Source organism: Neopelma chrysocephalum, unplaced genomic scaffold (genome assembly GCF_003984885.1).
Source record: "Neopelma chrysocephalum unplaced genomic scaffold, ASM398488v2 Primary Assembly neopelma1_84, whole genome shotgun sequence".
Classification (NCBI taxonomy): Eukaryota; Metazoa; Chordata; class Aves; order Passeriformes; family Pipridae; genus Neopelma; species Neopelma chrysocephalum.
Window position 1 is genome coordinate 6,036,598 of NW_020897746.1, and position 14,604 is coordinate 6,051,201.

The 14,604-nt window shown below is 48.5% G+C and overlaps 1 protein-coding gene across 19 annotated transcripts in view; it reads left to right on the top strand.

Moving 5' to 3' along the window:
• CACNA1G (calcium voltage-gated channel subunit alpha1 G) overlaps nt 1-14,604 on the top strand; it is a 145,871-nt gene that overhangs the window by 72,223 nt on the left and 59,044 nt on the right. For 9 of the 19 annotated variants that reach the window (XM_027691374.1, XM_027691388.1, XM_027691389.1 and 6 more), the window contains exons 11-16: nt 6,228-6,379; nt 6,916-7,101; nt 8,234-8,348; nt 9,075-9,230; nt 13,354-13,422; nt 14,318-14,344. In XM_027691374.1, the coding sequence (XP_027547175.1) occupies nt 6,228-6,379; nt 6,916-7,101; nt 8,234-8,348; nt 9,075-9,230; nt 13,354-13,422; nt 14,318-14,344 (705 nt within the window). The remainder of the gene's footprint in view (nt 1-6,227; nt 6,380-6,915; nt 7,102-8,233; nt 8,349-9,074; nt 9,231-13,353; nt 13,423-14,317; nt 14,345-14,604) is intronic. The other 10 variants (XM_027691381.1, XM_027691377.1, XM_027691384.1 and 7 more) reach the window with 3 other exon arrangements.

Below are 14,604 nucleotides of genomic sequence, written 5' to 3' on the forward strand. Positions count from 1 at the left end.
CCGAGCAGTGAGCACGCTGCCCTTTCTGTGTCTCCAGCCCCAGGAGGAGCAGAGCAAAAACTGCTACTTTCTGAATTGTTTTCTTTAACCAATTTGGGTAAGGATGAGTAGAGGAAGCGTATCAGTTTGTGGGGCTCTGATGAAGCACGGCTCAGGTTGACACTGCTGGACCCAGGACAATAGCTAGAGCCTGATACCTTTTAAGGAGCCCCAAAGACAATGAATGTCATTGCTGAAAATATGCGTGGATTGAGTTTCTATTTATAAAGTCACAAGCAGCTCTGGAGCCAACAGGAGCTGTATTTACTGAACCAAAGTGGTGTTTTGGATGGCTGTGGCTCGGTGGGTGCACCAAGGCAGGGGGAATAACGTGGATGTGATGAGGGCAGTGCATGGAGAAGGCTCATGGGTTGACTGAGGACACAGCCATGAGCTGTCAGTGATGGGGAATCGAGCGTGGGAAAGGGCAAAGAAAGGGCACCTCATTTTGTTAATTAAGAACTGCTTCTGTTCATCACAATTTCTTGCATTTTGCCCCAGGACTTGTGGTCTGGCTCCTGTTTTGAGGTGGACTCAGTGCATGGCTGCACCCACGTGGAGGAGATCTTAACAGAGCAGTGTCAGGTTGAAAATCCCATCTTTGTATGACCCATTTGATTTTTTTCATATGTATATATATTAAAAATCTGCAAGTGATGAGTCAGTAAAACGTTGTTGGTGTTTCCTGTGAAATAGCTGAGGTCGCTATTTTCTTTCTGTGTTATTTTTCCTTAGTTGCCATGGTAATGATTTCAGAAAGGTTTTATTCTGCAGCCTTTTGAATGGGTTAGAAGTTTTCACGGTCTTCTGGATCCACTCACAGAAGCAGAGTGATATCATAAAGATATCCCTTGGGATCAGGAGGGATCTGCCTCCTGGCTGGTCGCCCCATCCCTCCCTCTGTGTTGAGGCAGAGTGTTTTTTTCTCTTTCATTTTATTGTTAGCAAGATAAGAGAGGAGAGACCCTGGGGTGCTTTTGCTCTTTTGTGCTGGCATCCCAGGGGCAGAGGCTGGGCAAGACCAGGCTTGGGTGCAGCCTGGAGTTCACTGCGTGGGCAGGGGGGCTGTGGGATGGGTGGATCTGTGCCAGCCATGCCTGTGGCACTGGGTGCAGGTCTGATGATGATGAAGAGCCTGTGCCCTATATGGGTCACTGCTGGAGGAGGCAGGAGTTAGAAGCCTTGTAAGCTCTGTGCAGTGTCTCTCAGGACACTTGGTTGCACTTCATCCTGCGGCAGGATTTGTTTTTCAGGAACTGGGGAACACAGACCTCAGGGCTTGCACTTTCCGTGGCCCCAGCCCCTGTCCTCACCTTTTTCCTAGCTTGGTGCCTGCAGCCTCACTTGCTCAGCAGGCACCTCGGAGTCCTGTGCACAGGAAGGAGTAGCATGTCCCCGGATGGAAATGGACCACATCCCTTCTGCCTTCAGAAAACTCACTCATGAGCTTCTACTCAGTTTTAGAAAGAGGAAAAAAAGTAAAGAAATGTCTTACAGCCTATTTCTGAATGCTGAAAAAGGGCAAGGTGCTGGTGCAGCTTTGAGATACCTCCTGAGGCACCCTGGGGACATCTTCTTTTGCCTCCTCCTGTTCACCCCTGCAGCGCCCTGCTTGGTACCAGACAGCCCTGCCTGAATCCTCCAGGCAGGGTGCAGAGAGCATTCCCTCCTCACTGCCACAGTTGCACCCTGCCAGGCAGGGTTAGGGCTGGGTGTGTGCCCGGGGCTCACCTCCTCCCGCCGCCTGCGATGCCGTGCGGTGTTCCTGAGCGATGCTGCCCTGTCTGCTCGTATTTCATGTGCTGCCAGAGCTTGTCAATGTGCTGTTTGGTACATCAACAAATCGACACTACACAAACAGAAAGCTAACAGGGAATGATTTATCCAGGACAACACGTCTGTGTGTCCAGCAAGGCGAGATGTCCTGAAAACAAAATTCAGTGTTTACCGAGGACTCATCAGAAGAGCTGGTGTTTCGTGCCACAGCTGAATCGTGCTTGGATCTCACTCTTTCTGGGTGTTGCTTGTTTAATCATAGGATGCTTTCCTTTTAATTAGTCACTGCTGCTACTGATGAGAGAATTAGCAGACTCTTCTTTTAATGGAGAAGCTGAGGCTGTGGCAGCTGTGCTGTAATGGGAGTGGTGGGCAGAGGCTTTGTGCTGCATAGAAACCCCAGGCTGTGCACCTCAGGCTCTGCTTCCTGCAGAATACCCTTTTTAGGGTGGACCTGGAGGGTTGTTTTTTTCCACACAATATATCATTTAGTCGAAGGAAGGATGTTACCTCCCCCAGATGTTGTGTTCTGGCCCTCAGAGGGGAAAGCTGAGTGATTTTACCTTCTGTCTTCCTCCCAGCCCAGCGAGGACACACAGAGCTGGTTGTGTGCCAGGAGTCAGTGACTCTCTCAGGTACATCATGTCTAGAGCTGGTCGATGGTGTTTTGATTAGACAGTTATTGTCAGAAAATGGCACTTTATCTCATTTGAAGCTGTCCGTGGGAGAGGAGCATTTTCAGTGAACTGGCCTCAAAAAAAATCCCAACTTTATTGGAATATATTGTCTGAGATATTTGAAGTGTCCATTTGAACAGCTGGGGAACAAAACGTTCCATGTTCTTCTTCAAGCTGACTTTTATTTATGTTTTTTAATTTTGGTTGATTTACAGTACAGAGCAAAGGGATAAAGGAATGGGGACTGAAATGGAGAGAAGTACTTCCAAGATTTTGTGCACAGTGTTTCATTTTGCCAAGTCTGACACTCTGCATTCCTGTTTGGGATGGGATGACAATTTCAATTTCAATAGGAGAGAAAAAGCCACGTTCCTGCTTATATTGTAATGATGTCTCAGGAAAAATGTCTCAGACACGTTTGTGATTTCTCTAGAGCAGAAGCATCTTATAACCAGTCTTATTTTCTATATACATCTGTGGCTTCGTGAAAATCCCATAGCTGGCATTCTCAGAAGGGTCTGAATCCCCACTGCCTGGCTGGGTTCCCCTTGGGCAGGCTCATGATCACAGCCCACCTCTGTTTATATAAATAAATCCCAGTGGTGCTCATGGCAGGGGTCCATGCGGGTGCCCCATGGACTGGCTGTAGTGATGTGTCCCTTGAAAGGGATGTTGAGCTGTTGCAGGGGGCTCATGAGCTGCCCTGGGGATCCTCAAGCAGGACTGAGGGTCTTGGGGGAGAGTGCTCCACAGCTGGCTGTGAAATCCTCTGAGTAATTTGCATCATCCCATCTCAACTGTTTAGGGATGTGTTGTTTCCAGGAGCAAAATAACTCAGCCGATTTCAGCTGGATCTGGTTGGGGTGTGCTTCCAGTGGAGGATCAGCTCACCCTCCCCAGCAGAGCTCCAGGCTGCTCTGGAGACCATTCTCTGTTCCTAGATGGGTGAAAGGGAGTTTTCCCTTTCTCTTTCAACCAATTTTGACCATCAATCTTAGATTTTTGGATATTCTCACCTCTGGTTCATGAGATCCCGCTCTTCATTTTTATTATGTCTGCTCAATATCTCAGATATTAAAAATGGTTTCCTGTAAGGGAAGCGGAAAAGAGTGGGTGGAGGAGGAATAGGAGGCCAGGTGGCTTTTTTAGAGTGAAGCAGGGGTAGATTGGGTGGATCTGGTGCTGCTGTGGGTGCTCAGCATCACCTTGCTGCACAGGCTGATCCATAGCCCTCCCACGCCAGTGCCAGGGGTATTTGGGGCTCTCCTGAGCTGGGTGGTCTGGGAGGGATATTTCATGGGCTGGGGGAGCCATGGCCCTTCCCATGGGTGCTGAAGGTCCTGGGAGAGTTGCAGAGTAGGTGCTGCTCCCCCTCTGGCTCCCCACATCACCCAACTGTGCCCTGCCAGTGCCTCCCATCTGGATTTTCACACCCCAACAACATCTCCAATCAGAAGGTGCTCGTGAAGTGCAAAGTTTCATTAATCTGTGCTATTAACATGTCATCCCTTCCAAGGCTGCTGGATTTTCCATGTCAGCCTCCATGAGGAAGGGATGTTGTGGCTGCCTGAGATGTTGGGCGCCGCTCACGCGTTGAGGGTTTAACTGGGTTGTGCCTGCAGGGCCAGTTAGATTTGGCAGTGCCACCACAAAGAGGGAACAGAGGGTGGAAATCAGCCTTCAGGGCCCAGGTTAGTGGTGCTGATGGATGAAAAGGAAATCTTCCAGGAACACGTCTTCTTTCCAGCAGGATCACTGCGGTACTGATCACAGCACAGCCTGCCTCGGCGCTGGGGCACTCATAAATGAGTTGGCATTTTTTTGTGACTAATGTAGACTTTCAGCTATTTGAAATTGTCCTGAGGTGCAGCTTGACATATAAGTTCTCGGCCTATTTATTACTTTGTGTCTGAGTGTTCCCATAGGTACATGGCTTTAAACCAGGGCTGCGTTTAATATTGGGAGCCGGAGCTGTATTTTAGCTGTAGACCAGTGAGCAGGTGATTTGGGCTGTGCGTGTGATGTGTTTGGCAAACTCTAGCCAAGGGATCTGTTCCTCAGTGAGGATGTGCGAGGTAAAAGCTGTGTTCAACACTCTCTGTTTTTGCTTTTTTATTACATTTTCTTCTAAGTGCTGCTGTTTCCCCCTTCACTATACTGTGTCATCACAAGCTCCCACCAATATCAGTGCAAGTCTGCAGGGATTACACTACCACGCTGAGATAACATCAGGCCAATTTGGGTCCCCGTCTAACCTCACACTGGATTGGAGGAACTTGAGCTTCAAAGGCTGAGCCTGGACACCTTAACCCTGGGAAAGAGAGAGTTGAACGCCTGCATGAATTTGTCTGTTATTTGCCAGTGTGTGTCTGTGAAGCCTTTGGTTGCTGTGGTTTTTTGGGGCTCTGAAGCGCAGTTGGCAAGTGTTGACCCTGCCCCTGAGTCCTCCCCTCTCATGGTTGCCATGGTGTTGGGGTTGGGTCACCTTACGTCAAACCCTACAGCTTGTGCTCCTGCTCTGTTGTAGGAAGTTTTTGGTCAGTCATGAAGGTGTTTCATGTAGCTGGTGGGTGCAGTCAACTGCATTTGCTGCACATTGTGTTCTGTCACAGCGTGGCTGCTGTGAATGTGCACATCTGGCCATAACCCACCACGGTGTGCAGGCATCTAAAGACACACGGGTGGTTACATGTGGGGGTTTAGAACAGTGTCTGAGTGAGTTAAATGCCAAACTGCCCAAGAGGAGTCCAGCACCCGCTGTGTGTGAGGTGTTTTGTGAGCTGTGCCAGCCCAGTGCCCTGCGCCACCTCGGCGTTGCTGACGTGACCCCTCGGCCATCTGCCAGCGGGATGTCGGCTCCTGATTTTAATGAAGCCTTTAAGTAGAAACATGCAGTTGTGGCCGTGTGTTGGGGTTATATGGGGAGAAGGGATCTGATACTGAGGATTCTGTTCCCGTCTTTGCCACTGACTGATCCTAAACAGACTACACCACCGGTTTTTGTCTTCTACCATATGTTTTCCGATAATGCCCGCCCACCCATCGGGGAAAGCACAGCGCTGGGCATCTGCAGGCATTGTTGGGAACCCTCTGTGAAATATGCTACAAAAACATGAAAGGTATTAATTTAGGTCTAAGACTACTGGAAGTCTGTTTGTTAAGGTTTTTTCATACCTCTGTTTTTAAATTGCCGCTCTGGAATGCCAGGATCGGGCCCTTCCTCAGTAGCAGGTTTGGCACCTCCTGGTAAGGAGATTTTTTTGAGCCATTCCAGCTATATCACCTCAGATCTCTGGTTTTGAAAAATCCTAGCTTAAATCTTTTGATGAGCTACTAAATAAAAAAACAGGCCCTAAAGGGATATTTATGTGAGAAAACGGTCCAACTTTCCCCTCTGCATAAGGAGAATCCGCTTGGGGGATGTCAGAGCATTAAGCCTCAGTACATGCCACTTCTGCATAAACCTCCTGAGGTGGTACTAAAGCTCTGATTAATGTGAAGTCCATGTCTGGATTTACCTGCTGAATTTACAACAGGTTTCTAAACCTTAAATACTCTGCTAGTATTTTTCTTCTGTCTCCTGGGCTTTGAGTGAGCTATTGCCATTCTCTCACCACACCATTAGCATCAGTATTCTCACCCTTGCAGTATTGCAGCTTGTTGTGTTTCCACATGTGATTTTGGATATCAGGCTGTGATGTTTACTTTCTCCCTTTCCTCCTCTTCCTTCCCCAGCCAGAGGAACTTACCAATGCCCTGGAGATCAGCAACATCGTCTTCACAAGCCTCTTTGCTCTGGAGATGCTATTGAAAGTCCTTGTTTATGGTCCTTTTGGCTACATTAAGAATCCATACAACATCTTTGATGGGATCATCGTGGTGATTAGGTACAAACCTTGAGCTTTCTTTATGTGCATTTCTCCTCATTTGGCTGTTTAATTAAACAGAAAGTAATGGAGACTAGGCATAAATACCTTCCTGTGACACTTTACACTTCTCTCTGTAAATTAATGCACTTAGACACGGTTCCTAATACACACCTTGGGATTATTTTATGGTCATTTTAGAGAGAGGCCTGGACAGAAAGCTATCAGTCCTGATGTCCTGGGAAGGTCTGGGATCCAAATGGCACAACCAGTGCCCAATTAAGTATCTCTCTGGTTTTTTGGCATGTGCAAAGGCTGTAATTGCCCCTGCAGCTGCAGCCACTGATTTGCAGGCGTATTTTTGACACTCAAGTAGGGCTCTGCTCTTTGCAAGCCTGGACAGAGTCCAGATCGCCGTGGGCACTGGCAGCACATCTCTGCCCGCTTTCCACCCCTCTTCTCTCTGAATTTCACCCTCCCTTTGCTTCCTGCCCTCGGTGCCTTTGCATTAGGCTTTGTCCTGCCATCCTGCATTGATCTTGTTTTGTTTTCCTCAGTGTGTGGGAGATAGTGGGCCAGCAAGGTGGAGGGCTCTCGGTCCTGCGCACCTTTCGGCTCATGCGCGTGCTGAAGCTGGTCCGCTTCATGCCAGCCCTGCAGCGCCAGCTCGTCGTCCTCATGAAGACCATGGACAACGTGGCCACGTTCTGCATGTTGCTGATGCTCTTCATCTTCATCTTCAGGTGAGCGCCTCCCATTCCGCGTCGTGAGGGTTGCTTTGGAATTTTAGGTGGGATCCCGTGGTGGGATGAGGAGATGACAGAATCCGTACCCAGACAGGGCTGAGCTGAGCAGTCCCAGGAGCAGCATTGCTGGCCAACCCTGGCAGTGGCTTGCTGCCCTGACTAAATTATCATGGTTGGCCAAATGAGACATTTGTCTTTGCAAGATGATTTGCAAGGAAAGTCTTTCAGGCTGGACCATTCCTTGACATCACCCCAAGACAGCTGTCCCTTTACTTTCTGACTATCCAGGTGCTTAAAATATTGCCAAGATGAGGGTGATGTTCCTACAAAGAAGTCAGATGTGGTGGTGCTTGTGCTCTCACATGACCTCTTCTTCTGAGAAGTGGAATTGTTAGAAATAGGCTTGGCATAGCCTGGTATTTTTAGATTTTGGTCTAGATCTTGAGAAGAGCCTGTCTCCTTCTACAGCCAGCTATGGTGTTCCAGCAATCCAGGCACTGAGAAGGCTGAAGAAAGCCCGTCTCTTCCATGAAATAATGTCCCTTCTTCCAGCGAGACTTTTCACTCCAAAGCTGCCATTTGCAGCCGTGGTGCTCAGTGGAGCTGTAAATAATTTGATTATTCAGGTTACTAGCAGAGAGCAGGGAAAAGCAGATTATTCTTTTAGTATCTATCTATAATGAAGGGTATTCTGTTCTCTTGTCAAAATCGAAAAAGCCGCTTCAAGTCCCCTGATATGTCTTATTCAGGCATTTCACAGAAACCCTTTTTGTCTTCCTAATTCAATTGAAGCATATTTTGCTGAAAATGTGTCATTGCAAAACAGAAAGTCAAAACATTTTGTTTAGAAAATGTTGAAAGGCAATGTTTTGACTTAAAAAAAAAAGAAGCAGAAGAAAAAGAAGGAGCAGACATACTTTTTGGTTGAAACTCCTTGACAGATTTGACCTAAATTCACAACTGGTTTGCGTGATCTCAAGGCATGTTTTTCAGCGAACAAAGGATTCATCTTTTAAAAAAAAAAAAAAGGAATTGCCCAGGTGAAATCAGGAGACAGTCAGCTCTGCTGTATCCTTAGTGGTTTGTATCATGGTCCCTTTGTTGAGTCCCTGCTTCCCATCCTGTGCAGCATCCTGGGGATGCACCTCTTCGGCTGTAAGTTCGCGTCGGAGCGGGATGGCGACACACTGCCCGACAGGAAGAACTTCGACTCCTTGCTCTGGGCCATAGTCACTGTTTTCCAGGTACAAAATGGAAAATGCCACAGCTGATGGGCGTTTTGGGGTTGCAAAGAGGCTGGGGTTGTTTTCCAAAGCATCTGGCAGAGCTTAGTGAAGCTCCTTGCCATGGAAAGAGGGCGACCCAAAACCACAAGTGAAACACACGGGGACTTTCGGACTGTTTTTCTGACTAAATCTGAAAGTTGATGAGGAGGGGCTGCTGAGGCAGGAGGGTCTTGCATTTGCAGGGTATGGGCTGGGTGGGTGAAAGTAAGTGTAGCAGGTGAGGATGTAGAGAGGGAGATAGGACCGTTTGCAGTGATATTTTAACAAATAATGGAATCTATTTTAAGCCTGTAGTTGATATGTGCAGTTTTTTGGTTGATATGTGCAGCTCTGGGCTCTGTAACCCTGGGATCTGTGAAGGACTTCGAGTTGTTGCGGCTGACCAAAGGAAAGGTCTGACTAATGCAACGTTGCACTCCCTCATGGCTGGGCCTGTCCTTGGGTGCGGGGGCGAGTGGGGGCAGTTTGCACAGAGTCCTAACCAGTAGCTTGGGAATCACAGTCTCTTGGTCCTCTTTCTTCTCTGGCTCACAAAATGACTTGGGCTGGATTTATATTCCTGTGGTTAATTACAGCTACAGTGGATACCCCAGAAATGGGGTGCTTGTCTGGCCTGTCCAGAGCATGGATATCCAGCATGTCATATTCCGGCATCTCCATATTTCTGACACCCTTCCTCTGCAGATTCTGACCCAGGAAGACTGGAACAAGGTCCTTTACAATGGCATGGCATCCACCTCGTCCTGGGCTGCTCTCTACTTCATCGCTCTCATGACGTTTGGGAATTATGTTCTCTTTAATCTGCTGGTGGCCATCCTGGTAGAGGGGTTCCAGACAGAGGTAATGTCCTCACACTCATGCCTTTGCCTTCTTCCAAAGTTTCAGGGCCTCCAGATCCTGGAATTTGATTTCTGAGATGGACAGCAATACCTTGAAAAGAGTGGTACGGGGAAAAAAAGTGGGGTAAAATATTAGGTCTTCTTTCTGTTTTTTTAATTCTTTTCCTTTTCTGTAGCCACGGTGCAATTTAATACAGCAAACCCTCTAAATGAAGGGCTTAAATGAAAAGCATTGTTAGCATTAATGCAGGAGTGGGAATTGAGCAGTGAGTCAGGCACTGCGGATGGGATCGCTGCTATGACAGTCTCTTTGAAACAGTTTTCACCACGTTTGTCAGCCAGATTAAAGGCCCCTCCTGAAAACTTACGCAGGCTGGTAAGAGATTAGTGACACGATTATCTTTTTTCATGGTATGCATTCATGGAGCTCTTCCCGTTTCCAGCCCTGCAATGCTCTGCATATTTTAAAGTACATGATTTCTGGTCTCTGCCATCCGCTGCCTTGGGCTGGGAGCTTCCATGAGACATCCTGGATTGCTGGAGGCTTTGGGGGACACTTAGGTTTGAACTCAACCTCTTTTTCACCCTCCTGCTGATCCAACTGTCCAGTGGAGTGAGTGAGCATGTCACCTAGTCCCCCTCAGAGTGGGAGACCTGCGGTGCCCACCCCCTCCCTGCAAAAATTGTCTGACTGTTCAAGAACATCCTTAATGGGAGGGGACCCTTACACCCTGCCCAGGGGGTTGGTTGGAGAGGTAAATATAAACTAAAACTCCTCACTGGGTTCTGCTCATATAGGCTGTGCCTTCTACTGATTTTTATTAGCATTCTGGGGTGACTAAATATTATTTAAGATTTGTTGCATGTGTATTATAATATCCTACCACCCTATGAACAGAACTGTTTTTATTATCATTACTATTTTTGGAGCAGAGTTTGGAGTTAAATTAATGGAGTCATCCCAGGAGATAGCAAGAAGAAATATTTTTTTTTCTTGTATCGTCTCTCTCCATGTTGGTGCTTTTCTTTTTTTAACTGTTATTGTTGTAGCTGTTTCTGTCTGTAAATCCCCTACCACCACTCAGCCGAAGGGAAGATCACTGCCAGGTTCTCCCAAACGGCAAAATGTTCCCTTGCCTGAGTGAGAAGAGGTACAAAGCTCCTTGTCTGCTCGTGGTGACAGCTTTGAAACCCAACCTTATTTCTGTCTGGCAAATTGATTCTCTGAAGGTCACCAAAGCAGGACATCACCTGCTGCACCCGCTGTGCAGAGGAAGGGACTCAGCCTTTAAACACAGCAGCTCTTTTGCCAGCCCCTGGCCCTTGAGGGAGGCTGACACCTCTGCTCCTTGGCTCAGCCTGGTTTTCCATGCTAGAGCATTCCTGTGCTCCGCCTCTGCCACATGCCTCTTCCCTGGGCAGCAGTTTATCCTGCGCTCGCTTTATGGCCAGCTGTGCCATGGTGCAACTCCCTCTAAATTCAGGGACTGGCTTTCATGTGCTGTGATTTTATTCCACTAACCATGCCCCTGAGAGTGTGTCTACCCTGGAGCCAGGGAACTGCCTGCAGCACTCCCCAGATTTGCTTTTGGCCGTTTTCTGCAGCAGGGCTGCCCCATCGCCTGCCCCTGCGGCTCCTCTGCCAGCGCAGTGCCGGGCTGGTCCAAGCCAGCTCCCTGATATCTGTGTGAGCTGCAAATGTGCTTTAGGTGCTGCATAAATCAGGGAGTAACTTCTAATTTGGGAAAGCACTGAGACAGCCTGAAGGCAGTGATGCCCACACCAGTATTGAGGTGACTACAGGGACCAGGATCCAGTGCAGCCTCCGAACTGTCTCTGCCAGTCCTGCCTAGCCATGCCAATTTTAACTAACTTGCACCTTATTTTTCTAATTTGTGACTCTGATTACAGTGCTATTTTAAATCTCAGGCTTTGATGATGGCTTTTTAATAATATTCTTCCTTCCACATCCTTGTTATTCTGAGTTCTCCACATTCTTCCAGTAGAGTGTGATGGGACCAAGAGGTCCCTCAGCTCAACCCAAGTTTCCCACAGCAGGCGGGGAGCAAACGTCTCTGGAGGTCAGGAGCCAGCTCTGGCCTTGCTGGTTTATGTTTGTTCAGCTTTGCTGGTGTGTAGCTTTGCGAACAGATCACGTTCTGGTTTTTGCAAGCCAGCACACACAGGATCCTCTCCTAAGCAGAATTAATAGAGAGATCATCTCTCGCTGTAAACAAACCCCGGCGTCTCCCTCCCGTGATTGTACTTGACTCTTCTATGTTGGGTTTGGGTGGGTTTTTTTTGTTTTTCCATTCTCCTTCAGATTTCTGGGCTGAAACGCAATCCCAGGGCTGCTGCCTTTATCTCCCTGGTCCTTGAGTGCCTTTCCTCAATCCGCAAGCACCTCGTTAATTTTAGTGCATGGCTTTGCAGCCCCAGTTGCCAGGCAGCAGATGTATATAAGCAGTTGAGAAACTAAAAGGACCTGCTCCAAACTTTAAATATGGAACAATATATTTTGCAGGGTTGAGTTCCTTTTTTTTCCCCCCCTCTTTTCCTTTAATTTGGTAACCTGCTTCTCTCCTGCAAGAGGCACATGCAGGACTTTATGCCACGTCGTTGTTTTTGACCACACATTTCCTGATTTAACTGGAACCTCATGTTGGGGCAGGGAAGGTGAGCAGGGGGCTCTGTTTGATCAAGCTGCTAATTGGAAATTGCTGCCTGACCTCTCAGGTCCCTGCCTTAGAGACTTCTCTCTGAGGCAAGGAGTGACTTCTCTTAGTTGGGCATAAGCTCCTCTCCCAAGGGACTTCCTAATAGTATTATCTCCAAAGCTTATTCTTCCATTGGTAATCCTCCCAGTTTGTATCCCAGTATCCCTGTCTGTTCTCACTCATGGGTTTGTTCCTTCCCCTTCTTTGTGCCTCCCTCCCTCCCTGCACCCCAGGTCCTCCAGCCTCTCCTTTTCCCCGCAGGACATTTACCTGCATTCTAGAGGCAGCATCCTTGGAGAAATATGGATGTTGACTTCTTCAGGGCTTCCACCAGAGGGAACAGTCCCTTCTCCCACAGTAGAGATTTTGGATGGTGTTTTTTCTTGCACCCCTTGCCTATTGCATTCCTATTGGTTTTAGTGGGATTTTCCTTGTGAAAGGAAAAGTGTTTCCATCTTTTCTCTTTCAATGGCTTTTCCATGTCTCTCTCTGTTACAAGCAAAGACTTTAAGTGTCCATCGCTCTGCTGGCAAGTCCTTCTTAAAATCTTCCTCCCAGCCCAGGCAAGAAATTAAGCTGGTAGGACAATCTGTGCCCTCCTGCTGCAGCATTTGACCTCCTCTGGCCCCATGGGATGGGACCAGGCACAGATGCACTGCTGAAAAGTGAGGAATAGTGAGAGAGCTGCCCCTGAGGAAAGGGAAACACAGCAATGTGAAAAACCGTGTGTGCTTTCCAAGTGGGCAGGGAAAGGCTGACTTTTGGCGCTGTGAAATGATGTTGGGGCCGCTGGTGTGGCAAAGCTCCCCAGGATGGGGCTGTGCCCCCCTGCCTGCAGACCCCTGTTTTAAAGTGCTGATTTAAATGGGTGTCTCCACTAGCAGGGCTGTGGAGGGATCTGAACTCACAGCAGATTGTGTGTCTCTCCTTAAATTAGGTATTTCACCTGGCTGCAAGAGCACTGATATTGTGTTAATCAAACATTCATTAAAAGCCTCCGTTGCTGCCTAATGAAGGCGTAATAAATAAAGATGCTATTATAGAGCTGCAAAAAAAAAAATAATCATGTTTTCAATAATTAGCTGGTGTTTCATTAGCACAATTATCACTTAGGAGCTGAAGCAAGCTCTGATCGAAACACTTAATTTAAAGGTAAGGCTGGTCCCTACAAAGGGCTTTGCTTCACCTTAGATCTTCCCCTCCTTCCCTGCGCTGAGTGGAACGGGGCAGGTGTCCCAGCCTGGCACTCTATCGTGGCCACACACTGCCCTTCTCCCCCTTCCCCCCTCCTTCCCTGCCTCTTCTCGTGTGTTTTTTGATTCCCCATTCAGTCCTGCTGTTGAAACTGTGAAAATTGAACCCCGCCTTCCCCTTCCTCCCCCCTCCCTCCCCCCGTTTCTCCTTCAGGAGATCTCCAAGCGAGAAGATGCGAGTGGGCAGTTAAGCTGTATTCAGCTGCCTGTCGACTCGTCGGGGGTATGTACAGCACATCCCACTGCCACCGTGGTTGTCTCTCTCGTGGTGCCTGGTCACACACCGTGGTGCTGTTCTCATTGTAGTAGCTGTCATCCTTTTGGGGTTTTTTTGGGTGTTTTGGGAGTGTTTTTTCTTTTTCTTTCCTTTTTTTGTCACCCTCATTGTCGAGTCAGCCCTGATTTTAAGTCCCTTCCTTCTCTGAGGGAGCCAGATAAATTAAGGTGGGTGCTTTGGAGTAGCTGATGTGGCTCCAGCCACAGCTCTTGCTGACCCCTTTCTAGATGCCTGCCCTGGGAAAGGCTCCCCACGGGGCTGTGACAGCCTCTCCATGGCACAGTCACATCCTGGGGACCTCCCTAGGCGTGTGGATGGTGATGCTGATTGCTGAGTGTGCCTGCTGAGGCTCCCTCACGCAGGTGGAGGAGGATGACCAGGAGTGAAGGGACCTGGAATCAAGCCTGTTTGTGGACACGTGTGTGTGGGAGCCCTGTGCTCTGCAGGACAGGGTAGGACGGCAGCAGCTGCACCGTGGTATGTCCAGAAAGGCTGGTTGGAATGCTGGGATTGCCAACGAGATGCCACATTACAGCGCAGCCAGGATGTGAAATGGTCCCGTCCAGGTCTGAGGAAGCCATGGATCTCCAAAGTGCAGCACACCCCAAACCTTACCCTTCTGCCAACCTCCTATTTCTCTTTACCACTCCCTTCCCTTTCTGTCCTTTCCAAGAAGCCTGACTTTTCCCTCAGCCCAGAAGCCCTTCCCCCTTGTATCCCAGTGTATCGATCCCCTTCGGTACAGGCTGGTTTAGCTGTTGTACCTGGTCCATCTTGACGTACCCTCGTTTCCCAAAAGGATTTTAACTCCCTGTTCTCTCCTAACCCCTTTTCTATCCAGAAAGGCAAACTGGGAGTGCAAGAACAGGTAACGGGCAGCAGTCACGGCTGTGAGATGTTTGCCTGCACCATACTGAGTCTGGCACGTGGTGTTTGGGAGGGGATGTTCACTGTCCTCCAGACGTGGGGTTTGGTGCTGGGGAAGGGGGTGGGCAGTCCCCATGTAGCTCTGCTTTTCCATCTCAGCGCACATCTCATTGTGCCCCCTTAAAACTTTCCTTTAGGCTCTTAAAGAGCACTCCAGGAATACAAATCACGTAAAATTCTTCCCATTATTTATTTCTTTTT